This window comes from Geotrypetes seraphini, chromosome 9, assembly GCF_902459505.1.
Source record: "Geotrypetes seraphini chromosome 9, aGeoSer1.1, whole genome shotgun sequence".
NCBI lineage: Eukaryota > Metazoa > Chordata > Amphibia > Gymnophiona > Dermophiidae > Geotrypetes > Geotrypetes seraphini.
This window is the reverse complement of record NC_047092.1, coordinates 52,285,326-52,310,873: the sequence shown is the minus strand read 5'-3', so window position 1 is coordinate 52,310,873 and position 25,548 is coordinate 52,285,326. Positions and strand designations below refer to the sequence as shown.

Sequence of the window (25,548 nt, the reverse complement as noted above, 5' to 3'; positions counted from 1 at the left end):
CGGCACTTGGGATCGCTAACTCGGCAGGAGAGATTACCCATCTCTCCTGCAGCGATGCACCCCTCCTCCCGATCCGATCAGGCCAGGAGAGAGCCCAAGCCCTCCTGGACCCGCCGACAACAATCGGGGCAAGAGGGCGGCATCCACCTTTCCCAACACGATCGGGGCAAGAGGGAGCCCAAGCCCTCTTGCCCCGGCGGCACCCACCTTCTCCTGACTCGATCGGGGCAAGAGGGAGCCCAAGCCCTCTTGCCCCGTGGCACCCCCCACCCCCCCACTCACCAATCACGATCGGATAGGAGGGAACCCTAGCCCTCCTGCCAAGACGAACCCCCCCCCACTCCCACTAAGATACGGGCAAGAAGGATCCCAGGCCCTCCTTCCCTCGACACAACCCCCCCCCCCCGACTTCCACCCCTGAACCCCCAATCGGCACCCACGCCAACCTGCGAACCCTCCCCACCAACTCCTCGATCCCCCCACCCCCAATCCCCCTCAATGTACCTTAAAAATCATTGGTCGGATGGATGGGTGCCAAGCCTGTCTGTCCAACAGGCCAGACATCCCCGGAATGGCTGGCCTTAGGGCCTGTTTGGCCTAGGTGACTCAAACCCCGCCGACAGGTGGAGCCTGAAGCGCCTGGGCCAACCAGAATTGGCCCAGTAGTGATTAGTACCGTGGGAAGGCAATGTAATTGAGGGAGGGAGGGAGCCATGCTCATTGCACAAGGGCGACATCTAGTGGTTTTATTCATGATTGCAGGGTTCTGGAAAAAGTCCTGATGCATGTTCCATAACCCATGGACCTTCACTGCAATGGCCAGACAAGGTATTGTATGTAAATGTTGAGGAAATATAGAAATAGATGGTAGATGCAAATGAAGTTTTATGGTGCACTCATAATTTATAAAATGCCAAATTACTCAGTAGATTCAAAAGCCCCACTGCAAAGCACAGCAACATGCATCACAGCTGCTTCTACGGTAACTCATTGTTCCTGCCATATGTGACAGATCTTGGTTACTGTTTTCAAAGTAAAAGGAAATATACTAATTAACTAATAAGCACTGATATTCGAAGCTGCTGGGAGGAAAGTTTAATCAAAAAGGAATGATGAAATGACTTCATTAAACATTATAGCCCTCATATTCCACATCAAACTATTTACCATTTTTTCCTTTGTTAGAACGATACTCATTACATCCAGCTAATTAAGAGGAGATTTTATCTTCCATAAAGGAATTCATTTTCCATCTTTTGGGTTTTACTTCTTCCCCGTTGATTAGTCTAGTTTATTGATGAGTCTAGGAAAGGCCCTCAGACTGCTAACCATCTGTGGAATAAAGCCAAATGGTATCACCCCCCTTACCATCATAGCTTATGCTTCATGCGTACTAATTGTAACATGACCACATTTTTAAATTAACTTATTGAAATTAATGCATTGCTTCAGAGCGCTGAGCTCTATTAAATGGCCATAAGAAAGTATCATAGATGCCAAGTCAGTCTTGAAGAGCTATTTCTTGAGTTTTCAAGGGTTAATTATCTGATCTCTACTATTATGTTTGCAATGCTAGAATATTCGGGGAAAAAAAAACTGGTTACCTTCAGTAGATATGATTTAAAGACCCCCATTAATAATCCAATCATCGTTATTTCATTCCTGAATAGTGAATCATGTGCTATAATTATAGATTTGCATACAATAAAATAAAGGGCCTCTTTCAATTAAGTTTTTTTTTTAACATGGACACAGAATGGGTAATCCATTTTAAACGGGGTCACACGGTCGTAAATTTTCAAACATTTAAATACCTTTTATGCTGTTAAATACAGAATCGACTTGACTAAGTCAGCCATAATTGGGCAAGTTGACTTTTAGTCACCTTATAATATGCATAGAAAGAGGCATGATGAAGCAATGGGGGGTAGCTAGGCTTACAGCAGTATATTTGAAAACTATATGTATATTCTGAATTCCCACCAAAATTATATGAGTTTTAGACATACTGTACAGCTAATTGTATTGTTTTCATACATGAATGGTTAAGAATGTACTGTCACAGAAATACCAGCCAAACCACCCCATTGAACTGGATATCTTTGCAGAACCTATGATAAATGTATATGTGGTTATATCTTTATATCTAAAACTTTTATTTCTCACTGTTGAAGTTTCAAGTTTCAAGTTCAAGTTTCAAGTTTATTAAAGATTTGTTTGACCGCTTAATCCAATTTCTAAGCGGTTAACATAATAAAATTACACAAAAACAGGTTAAACATATTAAAACAGGGAAGACAAGTGACTTACACAAACATACGGCAACAAAAGGATAGATGGGGAAGAACTACAATAAATATAGGATAGGTAAGTCATAAAGGCTAAAACAGTAGGTTAGGTAAAAAGATTGTCAAAAAAAACCAAACAAAGGGCATTTAACAAAAAGCGTCTCGGAATAGAAATGTTTTTAATTCTATTTTAAATTGTTTTATATCTGATTCGTTACGGAGATATATAGGCAGTAAATTCCAAAGAGAAGGGGCAGTGACAGCAAAGTCTATTTACATAAGTCAGTGTCTCACAAACATTGTCAAACTGCGGCACACTAAATGCGGTGGCCGTGGCTTGAAGCATCCAGAAGTGTGTGGACATCAACATAATGATGTCACACACATGTGTGATATCATCATGTTGACGTCCGCTCATGCGCAAAGGCCCTTCAGACAGACTCTGAGCTGCCAGTAGGGGGTGCTGGAAGGGAAGACGCGCGGAGAGAAGGAAAGGCGCTGGCAATGGCTACAGGATGTGCTTCTCACCACGTTCTAGCCAATTTGCGATACAGTCATAAGTAAATCCATGAATGGATTCCACAGAAACATATCCACTCGGGTGTCCAGGATTGCTTAAAATAGAACAGTGTAATGAACATTCCTTATTGACATGCTGAAGACTTAAATGGACTGGGGTCTGGAGATGCTGGAGATGATTTACCCTAGTTCAGATTTTTGTCACCATACATAGGAGTTGCTTAATTTGCTTAGTAGCTAAAGGAGCCCTATGGATGAAGATGCTATAGCCCATCTATCCTGGCAATGCATGTTCATACCTGGCATTCCAATAAGACTTCCTTTACTGTGGTAGCAGCTTCTCTAGTAACCAATTCTGCAGCTGAAAAAAATCCAGAGCCACCTGCCCCAACTGTAAAGAAGAATCTGGCAGACAGCTCCAAGCATCTGTTGCCTGCACTGCCAGCATCAGGAAGCATTTCGCCAATACTGACTGTGCTTGCAGTGCCATCAATAGCAGCTTAAAGATATGTTATGTTCCGCCAACTCCCTTAGAATTAAGGTCCAAAGCAGATCATGATCTACTACATTACTGATAAAATGTCAATATTGCCAATTGAAAAGCATTAAACATATCAAAGCAAATATTCCCTGAATAAATATGACCAGGAAACGACGTCAGAAGGGAGACGACTCCAATGCGAACAGCAAGTAGAAGATGCTGCTTGAGCCAGCCAACATTTTAAAAAGTATGTAGGGGGCAGAGAGGAGGAGAGGCACCGGTACTGGCGCCTCCCACGAAGACAGTGCCCATGGGGGTCCACCCCCGGCTCCCTCTTACTAATCCACTAAAGCCCATATGCTTCTCCTAGCTGCTTAAATGGCTTTGAATATCAAGCCCATTGGCATAGTAAGGGGGAACAGGGGGCACCCACCTCGGGCATCATCTTGATAGTGGCACCAGCTCCTATCCTCCTTTCTACCTCCACTTGTTCCCCATGCATGCACCTTCACTTCCCCACCCCATATCACTATCTCTTCATCAGAGCAAGCAGCAGCTCCAACTTGCTGCTTATGCCGACCTCAGCTCTTCCTCTGATGTCACCTCCTGGTCAAGGGACCAGGAAGTGACATCAGAGTGAGAGCCAAGGCTGGTGCAGGCAACAAGTTGGAGATGCTGCTCACACTGGGGAAGTTAAAGAGGTACGGCAAAGCAGGGGGCAGAGAAGAGTGCGGGGTGGTACCACTACCCTGGGCTCCTCCCACTCCCACGCCCTCTTTTTCTATCTGTTTAATTTTTGGGCACCCCTACATTCTGATAGCCTTGTGGCATCTTGCATGTCTTTCCACTGTTATCACGCAAGAAGTCTCAATAGAATTAAAGCACAGGCAAGATCCAGTAGCAGGGATTGTCACTTATTAGAGCAACTCTAATGCAAAAATATATTTTTAAGCAAAGTGATGGGTAGGCAACTTGTCTAGTCAGTCATTTTATTAAATGCTCCAAGTGTTTGCAAAATATTTACAGAACAAGCTGAATGCAGATATTTTCATTCAAATGTAATTGTCCTCCCCAAATCTATTCTGCATGGGAATACTGTATAAACAAGTGCACTAAAATGAAGATCTGTGGCCTACTCTACTAGTCCACCATGATTTTACATTAATAAAATAGCCAAAAAAAGAGAGGCATTCTATAATACAAGTCCACCCTGTGTGTGTATGTTTTTTTCTGTATGGTCATGTTGATTTTATTTATTTTCAAATGTATATAGACCACAGCATCAACAGCAGATCACTGATCATGGACCAGTTCATTAGAGGTAGTACATAATCAGACAGATTAAATCACTACTCTTTATACTTAGGGAAAGTAGATTCCCTTTACCTAAAGAATGATTTACCCTAGTTGAAAAAAAAATACGCCAAAGGTTAAACTTCTAAAACTAGGGAACAGGAATTCTGTGGTTTAGATTATTAGTCAACTATGGGTCAGTGATCACACAAATGTGCATCAATGACCTATAATGAGGCTACTACAAAGTAAAGGCAAATAAGCTAATATTTAGCGTTATTTAGCCAGATAGGAATGTCTAATGGTCAGCTAAATAGCACATAGCTAGCAATCTCACGATATTCAAAGGGAGATAGATGGCTATCTCCCACTAAAAATCTAGCTTAGCAGATTGGCTGGTGACTGGCTATGCCATGTGGCATAGCCAGTCACCGCCAACATTCAGTGGCTAAGTTCGCTGGTCAGACAGAGCCATTTAAAAGTGTGGTCTATTTTTTGACATTAAGGGCTCCTTTTATCAAGGCGCGCTACTGGGGTTAGCGCGTCGGACATTTCATCACGCGCTAATCCCCGTGGCAGCCTAAAATCCTAACGCCTCATCATTGGAGGCGTTAGGTACTAGCGTGGCAGATGGTTTAATGCGCGGCATTCCGCACGTTAAACTGCTACCGCTCCTTTGTAAAAGGACCCCTAAAACTAAGCCAGCTTGCCATCAAATATTGGCCTAGCTGGCTATGTTTCAGCTTGCCAAAAATACACCAGAAATTCAATGCCAGGTGCCAGATACGCGCTGGCATTGAATTTCCAGGTTAGCCACAGACCACAGGAGATCGCCAGGATTCTCCTGTGGTCTGAGTATCAGAGGAAAAAGACTTAAGGAATGTGAGAGTACTTTGAAAATGTTAGTGCATGATAAATTGATTTAATGCATATTAACCTACGAATTAACATTCATATAGTCAAATTTAGCACATTCAAAAGTTCTCATGCATATTTTATTAATAATCCCCCCCCGCCCGCCTTTTACTAAGCCTCTGTTGAGGTTTCTACCATGGCCCAGAGCGCTAAATGCTCCGATGCTCATGGATTTATGAACATTGGAGCAGCATTAAAGCATTTAGCGTTCCAGGCCACGGTAGAAATCTTTAGCACGGCTTAGTAAAAGAGGGCTAAAATGTTTTAAATTGAATCCAAGTAATCTAGAAACTAAAATCAAAACAATTTTTGTTTAAATCTTGTTTAAATAGTTGCCAAAAAGAAACAGAATTCTAAGGGCTCCTTTTACGAAGCTGCGCTAGGGTATTAGCGCGCAGAATAGCGCACGCGCGCTACATTGCCGTGCGCTAGATGCTAATGCCAGCATTGAGCTGGCATTAGTTCTAGCCACATAGCGTGTGGTGTAGCACGCAGTAATAGTCTGCGTGCGCTAAAAACGCTAGCGCACCTTAGTTAAAGGAGCCCTAAGTCACCAATCCTCTCTTAACAATGCTAAACCAAAAAGATGTGTCTTAACCATTGATCTGAATTTTACATAAGATAACTCAGAACAAATTATAATTGGGAGGGAATTCCACAGGCAAGGAACTGTTGCAAAAAAGGCAGACTTCTGCGTAGATGCTAGACGTACCAAATGAACAGCAGGTAAAGCAAGTTGGTAAGCAGTCAAACGTAGGATACGAGAAGGCTTATAAGGAACTAATAATTTTCCTAAGTAGTCTGGTTGACCTGATTGCAATTCAAAAGGGGATGTGGCCAAAGGAGGGGCATGGGTGGGTCAGGAGTGTTCACTAAAAATGCACACTGTTACAAAGGGGTAAAAGATCATGGATTTGATTGGTACCCAGTGGGGTACCAAGGGGGGTGGGGGGGGCTGCCCGCCCCGGGTGCAGCCTTAGAGAGGGTGCACAGCTGGCCCGGTCCCTATCGCGCTTCCACCCTCCCAGCGAGAGCAGCAAACCTCCCTCCAGTAGCTTCGGCTGCTTCGCGGCTTTCTCTTCCCTCTCATCAGTGACGCTTCACCGGCAGGAGAAAGCCGCAAAGCCACCGACGCTATTGGAGGGAGGTTTGCTGCTCCCGCTGGGAGGATCGGAAAGGTTCACTGGGGGGTTGAGAAATAGGAGGGTCAGCGGGGGTTCGGCTGGGAGGGGGGAGAAGCGGTCTGCCTCGGTGCTCCAAGGCCTGGCGCCATTACCTTCTTCAGGCAGCAGCAGCTTTTACAATTCACTGCTGTTGCCGGCTTCATGCCTTGCTCTCTGCCGGGTCCTGCCTACTTCCTGTTTTCATGAAGACAGGACCCAACAGAGAGGAATGCCTGAAGTGGGCAACAGCAGTGAATTGTGAATGCTGCTGCTGCCCGATGAAGTTCAGGACACCAGGCCTTGGGTGACAGAAGGAGGAAAGGGAGCAGAGGGGGAGAGAATTGGGGAGAGTGTTGCTGTACCTAACTGGAGGGAATGAAAGGAGATGCCAGGGCATGGAGGGAAGGAGGAAGGTATGCCAGATCAAGGGGAAAGGAAGGAGGAGATATCAGAGCATGGAGGGGGAGGGAGAAATGGAAGAAAAGGAAAGAAGAGAGATGCCAGGAATCAGGGAAGGGATGATGCCAGACCTTGAATGAGAAGGAAAGAAAGGAGAAGAGAGAGATGCCAGAGCATAGGGGAGGGGGTGGTGACAGAGAGAGAAAAACGGAGAAGTGACAGAGTTGAAATCAATCATGTACAAAGAAGAGAAGGGCACGGGATAGATAGTTTATGGAAGAAGCATAGAAAGAGGGAAGATGCCATATGAAAGATAGAGAGAGAGGGTGCACACTGGATAGAAAGAGCACAGAGGGCAGTGAATGGAAGGGACGAGATAGAGGGTGAACAATAGATGGAAGGGTTGAGAGAGGGAAACAGACACTGAATGGAAGTGTTGGGGAGAGGAAGGACAGCTGCTGAATGGAAGTGTGAGGGAAAGGGGAGCAGATGCTGGAAGGAAGTGGGGAGGAGAAAGAAAAAAAGGGCACATGCAGGATTGAGGGAAGAGAATAGAGTTAGTTACTGGAAGGGGTGAGGGAAAGAGGTGGCAAGCTATAAGTAGACAAAGTGAAAGAGGGAAATTGAGGACTGAATAGTAAAAAAGAATTTAGACAAAGGCAGAAAATAAATTGAGAAGGAAGACCAGGGAAAAACAGGAGGAAGGGAGTGGAGAGAGAGATGCCAGAGCAGGGGGGAAGGAGAGGAGACAGATACCAGACCAATGGGGGTGAAAGGAGAGATGGAAAGGGGAGGCATACAGTTTCTGGAAGGGGCATAGAAGGAGAGAAGATGCCATATAGCAGTGATTGCTAACCTTTTTGAGCCCGAGTGCCCAAACTGCCGCACAAAACCAAAGAATTTCCTCAAAGTGCCAGCATGTCAATTAAACCTTAATAACAAGATTTTAGTATCTAAAAACTCTTTATAAAGTTGCCTGAACTATGTAACATCATTTTTAAAGGTTGGAATCTTTGTATTGTCAGAGAATCAATTTGATTCACAATCCTTTGGTTTTCATTTCAATTTATTGGCAATTTATAATGTTTTAATGATTTCATTCAATTTAATGAATTTAGGAAGAATTTGATTCAGTTACACAATATATTTTAAATGTATTATTCACATAACATGTCAAATGTATCCTGAGTAAAAAAAAAGATAAACTTCTTAAAACTGTTAACTGTGTCAAGACTCGGTGTGTATTCCCAAAGAGTCTATACATGTTTTTTTGTAAAATTTACAATCAAATTAGAAAATAGTTAAATCATTACATTTCTAATAATATGATGTAAAGAAAACAAAAGAGCTTTCAATTAAACCAACTGTTTTTATTGGAAATTCCAGATTGGAATACAACAGGGCCATGTAAAGTCCCTTTTTTAAATAACATCTTTAAATAATATTTAAATAACTTAGAAAGTTTCTTAACTGCAAACTGAAAACACTGCTTCATGTAAACATATGCATTGGGCATGCTCTGAAAAAAATTAATGCGATTTTTGTTGTTGCATGCATGCTGATAACTTGTCAATCCTTGGCTCATAGTGCGTTAATTTCAGAACAACACATGCAGCACTCATGTCTTCCGTTAATCTGTTTCTAGCATCAAATTTTTTATGATTCAAAGCTGAAAACAGCTGCTCACAAGCATAGGATGACCCAAACAAAGTAAGAAGAGCAATCCCAAGTGCTTTCATGGACTTAAAATTGTCTGGCAGAGAATTCCACGCTTTTAGGATTTCATTTTCAGAACTGCTAGCAGTGATTTCATTTGTCACCCTTTCACACTCAATACGTTCAAGAGCCGCACGCAGGTCATTGAATTTACTTTTCCAGATAGAGCTTTCTTGAAATTCCAGTAGCTCCATTTCCAAATTTTGAATATCCAACCACTGTAAGCAGGAAAGATCAAGATCTTCAAATGTGGACTTTTCTGGGGAAGTTATAAATGAAAGGGTTGTCTCCATCTTATGGAACTGAGAAAATCTTTTACTAAAATTCTCCTTTGCTTCGGCTACAATGGTGGAATATGCTTTGTGGATTTCCTGGTGTTTTTTATGACTGTCCACAAATGTTGTAGAATTATCCAAATGTATTTTTAGGTTGGGAAAATATTTTAGCTGTCCACTCTCAAGGTCTTTTTCAAAAACATGCAATTTTCTCTCAAAAGCTTTGATGTCACTAAACATGCTTTCTGCTGTTTTTCCCATGCCTTGTAATTTTTTGTTTAGTACATTAAAGTGGTTAGTAAAATCTGTAAAGAACATGAGGTTGGTAAGCCAGGCCATGTTGGTGAGTTGAGGATAGTCTTCCCCCTTTTCGTTCATAAATAGCCTAACTTCTTCCAAGCAGGCCACAAATCTCTCTAAAACTCGTCCTCTGCTCAGCCACCGGACATTATTGTACATCAGTAAAGTGTTATATTGTGCCTGAACCTCATCAAGAAGGGCTTGAAATTGTCAAAAATTAAGAGCACGCGCCATGATGAAGTTCACCATTTTTGTTACATCTTTGAGGACATCGTCAAGTTTTTTGCTGCTTTCTTTGGCGCAGAGAGCCTCTTGATGTATTATGCAGTGAAATTGAATCAGTGGATGTTTTGCTTCCTTAGCAAAGAAATGAATGAATCCTGATGTTGTCCCCACCATGCTAGGTGCTCCATCGCTAGTAACTGAAACCACTTTTTCTGGACTTATGTCTAGTGATGAAAAAGCCTCCATCACAGCATTGTGGATATCTATCCCTTGTGTTCTTCCAGGCAAAGACAGCAGTTTTACCAGCTCTTCTCTCATGATGTCACCAGTAGCATAACGCAAAATGACGCTAGTCTTGCATGGTTAGTAATATCTGTACTTTCATCCAAGCACATGGAGTAGAAGGGTGCTTTTTGTAAGTCGCAAGTAAGCTGTTGACTAACATCAGCAGCCATTCGCAGAACCCTATCTTTTGCAGTATTTCTGCTTAGCGGCATCTCAGAGATGCGCTGCACAATTTTATCCTTGTTTTAGAAATCATGGAAGAGTGAATTACTCCCAGCCAAAATTGCCTTTTTGATAAAATCTCCATCAGAGAGGGGCTTACCATGTTTTGCCATGCACAGTGAAATTTGAAAGCTGGCAACTGTAAGATGATTAGTTTTTGAAAGATAGTTGCTAAAACTAAGAGTCTGGGAGTGATATTTCTTTAATTTTCAAAGTTCAGCAACACCGTTATGGTTGGTCTCAAAGTGACGTTTGACACTTGATGTGCGAGACACAACACTTTCATTACACATAATACACAATGCTTTCTCACTGCGTTCAATCACTCCATATGTCTCTGTCCAGGCCTCTTGGAATGGTCTTCCACTATCTGTTTTTGCTTTTTTTGCTGTACTCATTTTCTTTGTTCAAGACTTCAAGTCTACAAAAAGATAAAATTTGTATAATAAAAAAAATCTAATGAAGTGCTGTATACAAATCCGTCCCCATAAAAAAATATGTGATTGGGGAATTTTACTACTTGTAGACATCCGTTTTGGTCAAAAAATATACTGTCCGGGTGAAAACCGGACTTCTGCAACCTGAGTGTATGGGAAAAGGACTTTTATTTTTCATTATTGGAGCCTTTGTTATTTTATTATGATGTTTACAAAAGCACTGTGAAGGACCACATATACACTTTACTGTTTTTTGCTATATTGAGTTTTCTATAAGGTACAGCGCAGAGGATTAGTGTGTTGGTTGTTCACAGAGAGCCCAGCCCTCCTCTCAGCTTACTGAACTTCTCTATGCAATCATCATAAACAGCTTTTTTTATTTCCTCGAATTTAGCATGTCCCCCATGGAAGATACAGAGGTTTTTACAGAGGAGCACATTATTAGACACATTAACATCCCCCCATATCCTCACCTCTCTAGCATGGGAGCACTAGGAACTGTTCCTGATTACAGATGTCACATGTGGAGTCACACACACTACAGCTTCACTAAGTTCCTGTGACAGACTCAGTGTGAAGCTTCTCTTCCTCCCCCCACTTCCCCCTCACACACTGCCTGGCTCATAGGAAACTAAGGGGAAGACAGGCAGGCTAAACATCCACTCACAGGACTGCAGCCAGCACAGGAGGATGGGCCGCGGCCCACCGGGACAATGCCCGGTCCTCCCAATGGCCAGTCCGGCCCTGTTGCCAGGTGAGCTGCAAAGCAGACACCGGCACACTCGCCTCCCGCCGCGCCGCATATCTTAATTGCAGACCTTCCCACATGCCAGCTGCAAGGCCTTCGCGTGCCACAGCTGGCACGCGTGCCATAGGTTCGCCATCGCTGCCATATAGGGACAGAGAGATGGCAGACAGAAGGAAGAGAATAACAAGGAAGAGAGTAACAAGAAGATGAGGAAAGCAGAAACCAGAGAAGACAAAGGTAGAACAAAAATGTTCAATTTATTTATTGCTTTTGGAGACATGTGTCACTGTTTCTGTGGTATTGCATTGTATGCAGAGTCCAGCTTCTTGCTGGTTCAATTTAACCTTTGTCTATGTATTTCTATTTTATCCCCCCTTTTACAAAACTGTGGAGCGTTTTTTAGCGCCAGCTGTGATGGTAGCAGCTCTGATGCTCAAAATTCTATGAGTGTCAGAGCTGTTACCACCGTGGCTAAAATCCAGACTACAGTTTTGTAAAAGGGGGAGGGGTAAGTTTGTGATGACATTCCATACTAGGCGAAGATGTTTTCTGTGTTCTGTGTGTTCGAAAGACATGGTTTTCTGTTAGGATTGACTGCAGGATTGATCTGTACTAGTCTGGCTTGTTTAGTTTTCAATGGGTGTATTGCTGTTGTACTTCTCACTGCAGTATGTAAGATGCTGCCTTTTCCTAGGTACTCATGTGTGACGTGTGGCTTGTTACTAAAAATTATGTTTTCGTACAGATGGGGGGGTGCCAAAAAATGATGGGCCCTGGGTGTCACACATGATAGGTATGCCACTGTTGGTACCTTGGAATCTAAATGCCCCAGAATTCGGAACAACTTGGAATCCAAACTATTTTTTTAAATTAAATTTTGCCCTGGAATCCGAACACTGCTTTGGAATCTGAATGTACAGGAACTCCAAGCATTGCTCAATCCAAAGCTTTCCCTCTGATGCAGCTTCCTGTTTCCACCTGGGCGGTTTGCGTCAGAGGGAAGTTTTGGGCCGAGCACCGTTTGCAGTTGCCGTTGCCGATCTTGCTGTCTATGCCAGTTGAGGTGCTCGATCTTGCTGTCTCTGACAGGGAGGCCCGATCTTGCTGAGTTTGTGGGACCAAGGAATGGATTAATCCAGTTTCTATTATTTTCAGTGGGAAAAATTGTCTTGGAACTCAAACATTTTGGAACTCGAACAGGGTTCTGGAACAGATTAAGATTGTACTATATGCAGGAGATCTGCATCTAATTTAGGTGCGGATTTTTACACCAGGGTTCTATTGGTATAAATTCTCATGCCTAAAAATTGGGCATGGATCCTAGCAGTACACACTATTCTATAAACAACACCCAGTGCTCAGCAAGCACTTTCTTGACACCCACATTTGGGTGCAATTTACTGAATCTAGTCCTATATGACTGTGCAAAAAAATAAGTTTTCTATTGATTTTTAAAGCTATTACTATTACTGCTAATCGTTTCTGCAGGGCTGCTAAACTTACACAGCGCTGTACATCAAAACATAGAAGAGACAGTCCCTGCTCAAAGGAGCTTACAATCTAATCAAGACAGACAAACTGGAAAGCAAGAAGGTGCATCAATACACAGTAGGATGGAGTTTGGAAATGAAAGCATCTTCAAAAATGTAGGCTTTGAGTCTGGATTTGAATACTGCCAGAGACGGAGCTTGAAGTATCGAGTCAGACAATTTGTTTCAAGCATACGATGCAGTAGGTTACAGGAACCTCTAGATTTGAACAGATTTCTCCGGTGCTGCAAGAACATAAGAACATAAGAATTGCCGCTGCTGGGTCAGACCAGTGGTCCATCGTGCCCAGAAGTCCGCTCACGCGGCAGCCCTTAGGTCAACTGATACTATCTGTTAAAGGGTGTTCTCAGTTAAAGTTTTTGACTTTATTTTTTTAAGTTTTAGACAGGATTGTCTCTCCACCTTTGCAGCTTCCCTGAGAATTTATCACCTTCCTTGTGTGTTACGCTCTGCGGAGAAATTTTTATTAGATGTTTCATCTCTTAAATTTGATTGGATGACTGTAGTTCTTTTTTTCTTTTTTTTTTAATTCTTTATTTTGGATGACTGTAGTTCTAAGATGTTTTTTGTGGAGGGTGCTAAATTAGGGAAAGTTGATGCTATCTTTAAACCATTGTAACCCTATTAGGAGTTTATTCCATTCAAGTAGTCCTATCACAGAAAACGCAGACTCTCTCATTTGCAACAGACATATCTTCAAGAATGAAGGTACAACAAGCTGATGGGAGCCCTCTGATCTCAACACCCACGGATAACGGACCAGATAATTCTGTCTACCTAAGCCCATGAAAGGGTGAATCTAGAGCTGCTTTTAAGCCTTACTCTAATCCAATCTGGAATTCTGGAATTTTTATCTCTCCTGGAAACTTCCCGTCCTCAGGAATTTTGTTCTGCTCGCAAATAGGTTTTTATATTGTTTTCTGTAATGAACAGGCAGTCACCCCCCTTCCTGCCCCCCACCCCCACCCATACACCTAGAGGCATCCTCAGAGACAGTAAAAATAGAGATCTGTTCAGTTCCCTGCCACAGAGTTTCAGCCACATATTCTAGCGACTGTCACACCCTTATGTTAATAGGGGCATAAATAATGGAGGGAATAAATCCAGCCATGAATTTAAAAATAGCTAATAAAGAGTCTTCTATTTCACTCTTACAGAATAAATTACCATCATCAACGTGCTAGCTATCTGACCTTTTAGCTTTTAGGAGGTATTTGAAGATATTTTTATTTTGTCCTGGTTAAAGGGGCAGACTACAGTTGTTCTCTCCCTACTTAATTTTTCCAGCATTAATACTGCCGATACATGTGACCTTAGGAAGTAATTTTCTCAAGTCTTTCTGTGCATAAAGCACAGCTCTATCCAGCGATTTAAGTTTTCATAAAACTACACGTCCAACATGAACATACTGCTTATACTTGAAGACATTGTATATTGCACATGGATGTGCATAAGTTAATGCCCAACTGGAGAGGCAAGGATCCAAAAATAACAGTGACAAAAGCAGAGCGGATCAAAGAAAATCAAACGACTGATAATCTCGGCAGTTTGTTGCATACACTACGACATAAATAAAGGACAGGCATTTTAGTTTATATGCGAGAAGTTGTTGAGTTTCTCAACTGTGTGGTCTCCTGTAATCTGATCTGTTTTGGTGTGTATAAATTACTCCTGAAACTTTATGCATTTTGTGCCAATGAGCAAGAGTAAGGAGGAGATTTATCAAGTAGCATTAGGGTGCAAAGCACTTTAATGCACATTAAAACTCACACCCCTTTTACAAAACCGTAGTGTGATTTATAGCACTGGCCGTGGTGGTAACAGCTCTGACACTCATAGAATTCCTATGAGTGTCGGAACTGTTACCGCTGTGACCGGCGCTAAAAAACGTGCTACGGTTTTGTAAAAGGGGGGTTAAGGGAATTAGCATATTAAACACTAAGGGCCAGATTCTATATGCAATACCTAGGTTAGGCACCGCTACATACCCCAATCCCGGATGCCTAGCAACACCTAACTAACCCCTCTTTTACTAAGCCATGGTAGGAGTTTCAACCACTGCCTAGTAAAAGGTGGGGAGGATAAATTCTACGTGCAACCCAAATTGATTTAACAAGCTTAATTAGCATGGTAATTGACCATGCCTTTGACCTTTAATTTAAAAAAATCACATTATTCCGCAATACCTAAGTTGAGTTACCCTTCAACACCTAACACCTACCTGAAAAGTAGACATTGTTAGGGGTGAATAATAGGCGTGGCAAACTTAGTGCCATTAGGCATCCGAGATAGGCACTGGTAAATTCGGCCTGGTAAAACCGGGCCTAATATACCTGCACCTATCTCTAAGATGCCTGATTCTATAAACAGCACCTAAACTAAAATAAACTAAACTAAGCCTTAGGTTTATATACCGCATCTTCTCCACTGAAGTGGAGCTCGACACGGTTTACAGAGTTTAAAAAATATGGGAAGAGAAAGAGTTTACAAAGCATAAAAAGAGGGGATGTAATCAGGAGAAGAGATTATTATATGCTAGAGAAAAGCCAGGTTTTCAGTTGTTTTCGGAATAGTTGGAGGGAGTCCAGGTTCCGCAGCGGGACAGTGAGGTCGTTCCAGGGCCGGTGATTTTGGAGAGGAGGGATCTACCCAGTTTACCTGCGTGGAGGATGCCGTATAGAGAGGGGAAGGATAGTTTATGTCTGTGGGCAGATCTGGTGGTAGTTGGTGTCGGGGCGAGGAAGGATAGAGGGATTAGGGGCGGAAGGATGTCGTGAATGATCTTGAAAGCCAGGCAGGAGCATTTGAAATGAATTCTGGAAAGTACTGGGAGCCAGTGAAGATTGGTAAGTAGAGGGGAGACGTGGTCATATTTGCGTTTAGCAAAAATCAGCTTAGCCGCAGTGTTCTGGATAAGCTGGAGTCTGCGAAGACTTTTTTTCGTTAGGCCTAAGTAGATGGCATTACAATAATCGAGTTTGGATAGGATGATGGATTGTACAAGGACGGTGAAATGCTTTTGGTGAAAATAGGATCTAACTTTCCTCAGCATGTGGAGGCTGAAAAACAAGATTTTGCCAGGGAATTCAGGTGATCGTTGAGGGAAAGGGAGGAGTCGATAGTGATGCCAAGGACCTTGCTTGAGAACTCAAGATGTAGAGCAGGGCCTGTGGGTAGGGTAAAGAGGGCGGGCAGGTGAGCTAATTTTGGGCCGAGCCAGAGTAATTTTGTTTTTGATTCATTTAATTTCATCTGTACTGAGAGGGACCAGGCGTGAAGTCTCATTATGCATGATGTGATGTTCTCTTGGAGGTTTGTAAGGTTTGGATCTGTTTCGAGGAGGATGAGGATATCGTCTGCATATGTGTAAATTGTTTCAAGGGGGGATAGTTTAAGGAGCTTCAGGGAGGTCATATATATGTTGAAGAGAATAGGGGATAGGGGAGAGCCCTGTGGAACACCACAGGATGGTGTCCATGAAGCGGATTTGGAGCCATTTGTGTTGACAATGTAAGAACGATCACGAAGGAAGTTTGAGAACCACTTTAGGACAGAAGAGTCTATCCCAATCTCGGAAAGTTGGTAGATTAGTATGTCGTGATGCACGACGTCGAAAGCTGCGGAGAGATCAAACTGTAGGAGAACAGCAAATTTGTTTCGGGCGTGTAGTTGTTGCACCTTTGAGATTAGGGAAACTAGGAGGGACTCGGTGCTGAAATTGGGCCTAAATCCGTATTGGTAGTGTTGGAGAATGGAGAATCTCTCTAGGTAAGAGGAGAGCTGAGTGGCGACTATGGTCTCTAGAAGTTTTGTTAAAAGAGGGATGTTTGCTATGGGGCGATAGTTCGATGGTGAGGAAGGGTCAAGATCGGGTTTTTTCAGAAGAGGGGATAAGGCAATGTGTCACCTAAATCAATGGCACTGTTGAATATGGCACCTACCGCTGTCAATCAAATTAAGGCACCGTTTCTAGAATCATGTCTAGTGGTGCTTAACTGAACTGTGTATTGATGTACCTTCTTGTCCAGTTTGTCTGTTTTGACTAGATCGTTAAGTTATTTTGAGCAGGGACTGTCTCTTCTATGTTTTGATGTACAGTGCTGCGTATGTCTAGTACCACTATAGAAATGATTACTAGTGGTGGTGGTGGTAGTAACGTAGGCGTCAGTAGGCATCATAATGTTAGGTGCTTGTATGTTAGGCCAGGGTTTTCCTGGCCTAATTTACCAGTGCCCAACACAGACACCTAAGTCATTCTACGCTCACTTTTCAGGTAGGTGTCGGTAGGTGCTGGTAGGTACCTTAATTGTTTTTTTAAATTGCTTTTTAATGACATTTTCAGTTATCATGCCATGTAAGCCTATTAAAAAATTTAGGTTCCATGCGGAAAATTGGCTAGATGCTGATAGGCATCACCAGGCACCATTCATAGAATCAGGGGCTAAGGGCTCGATTTTCAGCTTTATTTAGCTGCTCGGGAATGGCTCTTGGTCTGCTAAATAGCACAAAACCAGCTATCTGCTGATATTCATTTGAAGATTGCTGGATTTCTCCTGCTGAATATCAAATTCAGTGGATAGACTCATGACCAGCATTGTCACACAACATAGCTGATCACTGTCAATATTCATCAGCTAGCCATCTAAGTTCAGCAGCCAAATAGACCTGCCTACAAATTAGGTTTATTTTTGGCCACTATGGCTTAGCCAGGAAGCCGATGAATATTGACTTAGCCAGCTACGACTCGGCCGGTCAAAATAAATCTGGAAATTGAATGCTGATCACTGGATAAGGTGCCAGCATTGAATTTCTAGGTTTGCCATGGACCATGGGAGACAGCCAGCTAATTTCCCGTGTTCTGAATATTGTGTGGTAAACGCCCATAGGTATAAAACGCGCATTAAATCAATTTTAAATTTTATATAAAAGAATAGTGCCCTGTGTCTGACTTGAGGAATTATTCTAATGCCAAGTCCAATTAGTTGTTATTACAGTTACATAGTTGTTATTGTGGTAGTTGTTGTTATACCCTCTTTTTCCAGACGTTTCAGTGTCAGAAAAGCAGTAAGTTGAGATGGCTCAAAAAACACATACTTATTATCTCGATATCTTACTATACATTTACATGGGAAACGTAAAAAGAAAATGCCACCCAGCTGTGTAACTCCTGCTTTCAACAAAAGAAACTGACGTCTACGATTCTGAGTTTCTCTACTAACATCTGGAAACATTTGAATTTTCAAACCCAGAAACTCCTTACTCTTGTTCCTAAAGAACATTTTCAAAATCCAATCTTTATCCGGCATCAAAGCCACAGATAGTATAAGAGTTGCTGGTTTAACCAAATCGTTATCTGATGTTTCCAAAATTGCTGTCAAATTTTGTTGAAGGTCTTGTATTTCCTGTCTCTTATCCTCCGAATGTTGACCCCTTACGTTCATAGGCAAATAATATACTCGAGTGAGGGGAGGCAATGATTCCTCAGGAATATTAAATATCTCCATGAAGTACCTTTTTATCATCTCTCTCGGGTTTACAGATAGGATTTTAGGAAAATTCAACAGTCGTAGGTTATTAGTCCGATAATTATTTTCCATAATTTCCAATTTTTTTCTAATACTTTGATTATCATTTATTATTGTAGATTGAACTTGTTTAATCATTTTCACTTCATTTTCGATACCTCCCAATTTTTCTTTGACATTGGAAATTTCCTGTTTATTTTCCTCTATTGTCTGTTTTTGAATTTTTATATTCTTTTCACCTTCTTTAATTTGTTTAGTTAGTGAGTCTCCCAGTTTGGAAACTAAGTCCCAAATTGAATCAAGAGTCACTTCAGCTGGTTTTTCATATTTAAAGAAAGTCTCATGTAAAGTTGGGGAAGACTCACCTTGGCTGCCTTCTGTCTGTTGGTCTGGATTTTCTCCTCCTTCTGCTCTATCCGCTGGAACCATCTCTGGGCTTAACAAAGCCATAGAGACTTCACCTTGCTGGCTCCCTGATGTTACAGCCTCATGATCAGAGAGTGCTGCTACTTCTGGCCCACTCCTTTCACATGGGGAACTCGCTCTCAGCGGTGGGGGAGGTGGACTCCTCTGGTCGGGGCTCAGCGTGGTATCCAGCCCAAGAACTTCCGATCCGGCGTCACTCCACGTCGCAGAGTCCAGCGGGCGATTCCCCGAACCTACTGACTCCCTCTGAAGACGCTGAAGAAAATGTTCAATTGAAGTGAGAGGGGGGTGTTCAAGACGTCGCGAGGCTGCAGCGGCGCTCTTACCCCATCTCTTCGGCATCGCGATTGACAAATAGTCTAATCGCTGTTGTAATATAACAATCGTACCCTCAGCGTCTCACCAGGCACTGGTACAAATCAAATCATATATCCTGGATCTAGAGATCTCCTGTATTAGTTCCTTATTCCAATAGGTAAATCAATAATCTCCAACTCCCTGGCTCCCCGTGGCTCCAAGGGGCTCACGCCCTGCGGCCGCGCGGCTGCGGCCGCAACCGCGGCGGCGTTCTGTTTTAAAATTGTTGGAGACGGACCCAGTGACGTCAAGGGTCCGTCTCTGAAGATGCCTGCGTTGAACAAAGAAGCAGAACCGCTGCTGCAGGAAGCCAGGGAGAGAGGCACAATCCCCTCTGATGGATTCCTCCGATGCAGGAGATCTCCCCTAAAACGCGCATTAAAGGTGCATTAAACCCCAATGCTGCTTGATGATGTCCTCCATTAAGTGTATGCATATTTTCTCTGGGATAATTTCTAAAACAGGAGTATTTGCGCATCTGGGTTTTGAAAATGTACCTGAATTGACAAACGAGAAAGTATTTATAGATTGTTCCTGTATAAGAACAGTTATAAAATTAGTTCCAGATGAGGTAATTTCAGAACAGGGTGCCTGTGTGAAAGTTCTGGGAGTCTTTTTGGACATATGTCAAATAGCGCGTACATTCTCTCTCACAGATTTGCACCTGCTCTGAAGAAAATATAAGTATGTATACATACTCTCAATAAATGGCACCCAAAGTTAGGTGTCAGGATGATCTGTGCCAAGCTAGTACTCTGTAAAGAGTGCTCTGTGCGGAATGACCTTTATAGAATGTAAACAAGTATTTTGGGCATGTTTCCATAAATGGTGCCTCCACCATAGGCACTTAGAAATGTGGCATATGTGAGGGTAGGGTTACCAGATTTTCCATTTGGAAAATCTGGACCCCCTTAAACCCTCCCCCAGGCCTACCCAGTTCTACCCATCCTTGCCCCATCATGTCCTAGCCATGCCCTAGTTCCGCCCCCTGCTGCCTGCTCTGGTTGGGCAGGTGGGCACATGCGCATGAGATGTGATGACCTCACGTGCACACACGCGTGCGTGTGACATCATCATGTTGCCCTCCTCCCAATGGCAATTTTGAGGGAGGCTTTTCAAAATCCGGACAAAGTGCCAGGTTTTGAAAAGCAGTCCGGACCCCTGGACATGTCCTCAAAAGGAGGACATATCCGGGGAAATCCAGACGTCTGGTAACCCTATGTGAGAGAGTCTAAAGGACATTACCACTTTCCTTGTTGGATACTACCTCACATTATCAAAGCCACCTCAAGAAGTATGGCTCGACCCTGGAATGGAGAGAGACAGGAAGGGAGGCATCCAGGAAGCAGCTGCCAGGATAGATAAGAGGCAGGGCCAGAGGAAAGCAGAGAGCCCCATCTAGGTGCATACTGATGATGCCACAATGATGTCAAGATTGTGCATCAGACATGTCTACTTGCTCTGAACAACAACCGCTGTGAGTAGGGATTCTCTTATTTTCTTAGCCTTTTGGGAATGAGGTTTAGTATGCTATACATTTTTCATGTGCTTCGTTTGATTAATGCATTATTAAACATCTACTTATATTATTATCAAAGAGAAGTCCTCTTTACCCCCCCAATAGAAAGTTTAGTGTGCTATATATATATATATATATATATATATATATATATTTCATGTGCTTTGCTTGAGTAATGCATTATTAAACATCTTTTGACCTTAATATCAAACTAGAGTCCTCTACACCCCCCAAATAGAAGCCCTGTTCACCTATATGAGGAAACCTCCGGCACGCCTAAGTTGCATCCACTTAACTTGCGCCTACCTAGCACCCAACTCATGCTGAAAAGAAGACCCGCTTTTGCTATGCTTACATTTTAGACAAGTTAGGATGCTGAGTGGCATACGATTCTCTAAATGGATATCTATTTTGAAGCTACTCCCATGCCATGCCCACGCCTATCCTGTTAGGCGCAGCTTTTTCCGATGGGTATTCACAAAATTGTGAAGTCTGTAGAATGTATTTAGGAAACTCAGTAATAAACATTTTCTCCCACTATGATCTATCGGAAAAAGTCTTAATACATAGGGCCCTATGTATATTTGAGGCTCAGTAGAAGGAAAATAAGAAAATCAGATTTCAGAATCAGACTGGACTTGTTTCTTCAGCCTAAGCTTTATTTAAATAACTTGTGCTTGAAGTATCCTCTAATATCTAATTGAGTAATTTGGATAGAGGTTTTTTTTTACAATAAATTTGTTTTTTTTTCTTAGATATTAAGGGCTCCTTTTATCAAGCTGCGCTAGTGGGGTTAATGCGCGTAACATTTCATCACACGTTAACCCCACGCTAGCCTAAAAACTATCACCTACTCAAGAGGAGGCGGTAGCAGCTAGCGCGGTCAGCGGTTTAGCGCATGGTATTACGCGCGTTAAACCGCTAGCACGGCTTGAAAAAAGGAGCCCTAAATATCCAAACACTCTTTCGCCCTTTGCACATGCACCTTACCACTCTACAGACATTGTCACGCTTCTCACATCCTCCTTTCCTTCTTCCAGATGTTGTTCCCTCTTTATGGATACTCTTCATCCTTTTCATTCACTCATTCCAGACACAATTTATTCTTGTTAAAAGTCCTCCCTCCATAAGATATTACCCCTTCTCGCTTCTTTTTAAAGTAGTTCTTCTTTTTTAATGTTTCTCATGCCTCATACTTTTCCTCCCTCCAAATGCTATTTCCCCCAATTCTCACCTTGGCTTGTTGTTCCCAAAATCTTTCCCTTGACTTCTATCTCCTCTCAGTTCTCCACCCTCCTCATCCTCACAGGATGAACAGACCACCATGATACTTTAAACCCTCTTCCACCATACATCCCTATTAACTGGCAGCAGGAGAAATATTTAGGACAATACTAGGCTAGATGTACCATTGATCTGACCCAGTATGGCTATTCTTACATTCTTAATTGTGAACTGAATGGATACGATGGAGTACATTAAAACATGATTTTGTTATGGCAGAAATCTGGACATTGAAGGAAAGCCAGTAATCTAGCTGAATGCTTAGGTAATGAAACAAGTCAACAGGATCTGATAGTATGTCAGTTGGAGCAAGGGAAAAGCAAAGGGAGCACCTGGTTATCCAACATGCAATTGATTTACTAGGTTTTAAAACAAGATGATGATAATATGCATGTGTTCTTTGAATCTTACTGTATGTGAATAAATTTCAGCTGTAGAATGAATCCCAAAGGGGAGAGGACATGAGAATGTTTAGATTATCCCCCCCAGACATATATATATATATATGTATATATACATATATATATCCCCCCAGATATATATATATATATATATATATATATATACATATACACACATACACATATATATACATACACACATACACATATATATATACATACACACATATATATATATATTTACACATACACATATATATAGAAGGGGAGAGGACATGAGAATGTTTAGATTATCCCCCCAGAAATATATATATATATATATATATACACACACACACATACACATATATATATACATACACACACACACACATATATATATATATATACACATACATACATACACACACATATATAGAAGGGGAGAGGACATGAGAATGTTTAGAATATCACACACACACACACACACACACATATATATATATATATATATATATATATATATACATACACACACATATATATATCAAGTTTTAAAGTTTTATTAGGATTTTATATACTGCCTATCAAGGTTATCTAAGCGGTTTTACAATCAAGTACTCATATATATATATATATATATATATATATACACACACACACATATATATATATATATATATATACATACACACACACACATACACCTTGGATCATGACCAGAATAATGAAAGAAATCTGTCTATTCTAGCTTTTGTTCATACTGAAGCTCTTTGGTTACATAGATAATCTTGAAATGCAACCCCCTTCCCCGTCTCCTGTATCACAATGTAAACAACCTAAGCTAGGAGGTGCCATAAAGTATTTCATTAACTCTAGTAAAGATATATACATTACTTTCCATGGATCTCTCATATAAGCTTTGCTATAAAATATTTCAGTCACTTCATGCTAATAGGAATTATGAAGAAAAAGTATAGACTATAAGCCAAAAATGAGAAAACTAATGTTTTTGTTAAGTTATACTTTTGTATAAATTATCACACCTTATAATCAGAAGATAGTACAAATAATATTTAAAAACAGACTCCCAATAACCATCATGTATTAATTATGCATTTCAATTGTTCTTATTAACTGCATATTAAAGATACTGATTTATGAAGTTCACCCCCTCAGTAGTTCTCAGAGAATTTGTGTCAAGAAATTTATTCAATGAATTTCGATTTTAAGCATTATTCAGGTACCTATAAACCTATAACTTAGACTTCTGAAAAAAAGGTTAAAGCCTTTTCTTACCAGTTGTACTTTTTCTGAGGGTATAATTTCCACTAAGGCAAAGGTTTTTCCTCTATCCTTCATCTTTTATTCCTCCCACTTTGCAAATGACAATCTGAGGACCTGTGCAAAACTTCAGCTCTTGCAACCAGATGAACTTTGACTCCTCATTGGACTTTAAGACTAGTCACAACTCAAACTGGGATTGACAAAAGCAATGGTAGGGACGTTATTCAGCTCAGTGAAGCTGATGAGCATGTTAATATTTACTAAGATCCTGCCCCTGCAATGATTTCATAGAAATCTTCCAGGGCTGACAAATAACATCATTTAGATTCTAAATTGAACATTCTTGGACTCATAAAAATGCAGCAAATTAAGTCATCTACTGTCATGTAAATAATGAGCTCCTTTTACGAAGCTGCGTTAGTGGTTTAACACGCATAATAGTGCACGCTAATTTGCCGGCCATGTTAGCCACTACCGCCTCCCCTTGAGCAGGCGGTAGTTTTTCAGCTAAAAATGTGCCTGCGATAAAGCCGCTAATGCAGCTTCGTAAAAGGAGCCCAATGTTTCATGAGACTGCAAACGCTATAACCTAATGCAAGTACAATGAATGACTAACACAAAAATAAAATTTTTGTTAATACATATATGTTTACTTAGCACTTGATTCTATATAAGTTGCCTAAAAAATCATCACAGCGTTGAATGCAATTCTATAAAGCTAGGTGCCCTGTATACAATCATGCTTAGCATTACCTAAAGGACGTGAGATGTTTGTTTAGTGTCTACTTGTTTTTAATAACCCCAATTTTAATCTGTAATTTGAAAGATTTGTTCATCGCTTAGAAATTTGAGTAAGCGATTAATCAAATACACAATAAACTTGAAACTTGAAACTTTAATTTAGGCACACTGTATTTATATCTGGGCTTTCTTCACCTAAATACCAGCACTTAATTCAAAAAGAGGTGCCTTACTCAAAAACATGCCCACAATCCACGCTTAAACACCCCCACTTTTAGGGAGGCACCTTGGATTAGGTGCCTTCTTTTTATAGAATCATATTTTTTTGAGTTAGGTGTCTAACTTTCAATTAAGTCCAATTAACGGTAATTATGCCAATTATTGGTGCTGATTAAGATATTCACCATATAAGGTCCCGTTTACAAAACCGCAGCAGCGATTCTCCTGCATCAAAGCCCATAGGAACTGAATGGACTTCAGTCCATTTCCCACGGGGGACTCACTACCGCAGCTTTGTAAAAAGAACCCTAAGTTAGGCGTGCTGATGTAGGCACCTAACTTTAGGTGGACTATATAGAATTTGACTGTTAGTGTCATATTGTGAAATCATACTATTATAATGATAAGAAGAAGAATAAGTAATATGCATCATGAAACTGGACTGCTTAGTAGCGGTGATTATTAAAAAATATTTGCCCTGTACCTTTTCCTAATCTGCTCATTAAAATACTTTTGAAGTGAGATTTTGCAGGGAGAGAATGAAATGGAGTTGCCTCCTGGGTATAAATAAATAAATAAAAAAAATCATACTCATCTACAACGAAGAGAGGTTTTCTCTGCATAAACAATTTGTTGTGGTTTGCATGGCATGCACCCTTTGTAATATTTATTTAGTTATTCATTCATTCATTCAGTTTTCTATACTGCTCAGAACAATTTACGTGAATTTATTCAGGTACTCAAGCATTTTCCCCTATCTGTTCCATTGGGTTCACATTCTATCTAATGTACCTGGGGCAATGGGGGAATTAAGTGACTTGCCCAGGGTCACAAAGAGCAGCATGGGTTTGAACCCACAACCCCAGGGTGCTGAGGCTGTAGCTTCAACCATACTCTCCCCTATAAATAAATAATGTTCCCTTTAAGCTGTCCTTGATCTGCATTGTACTACTCCATCAGTTTTGCTGTTTTTACTATCTATATATATAAAATC

At 41.4% G+C, this 25,548-nt stretch overlaps 1 protein-coding gene across 1 annotated transcript in view; it reads right to left on the bottom strand.

Annotated features, from left to right (window-relative positions):
* Positions 1-23,683, bottom strand: part of TFEC (transcription factor EC) — a 53,319-nt gene extending 29,636 nt beyond the window's left edge. Inside the window, exon 1 of the mRNA XM_033957572.1 lies at positions 23,607-23,683. Within this exon, the coding sequence (XP_033813463.1) occupies positions 23,607-23,669 (63 nt within the window). The 5' untranslated portion in view covers positions 23,670-23,683. The remainder of the gene's footprint in view (positions 1-23,606) is intronic.
* Positions 23,684-25,548: the final 1,865 nt, after the last annotated feature.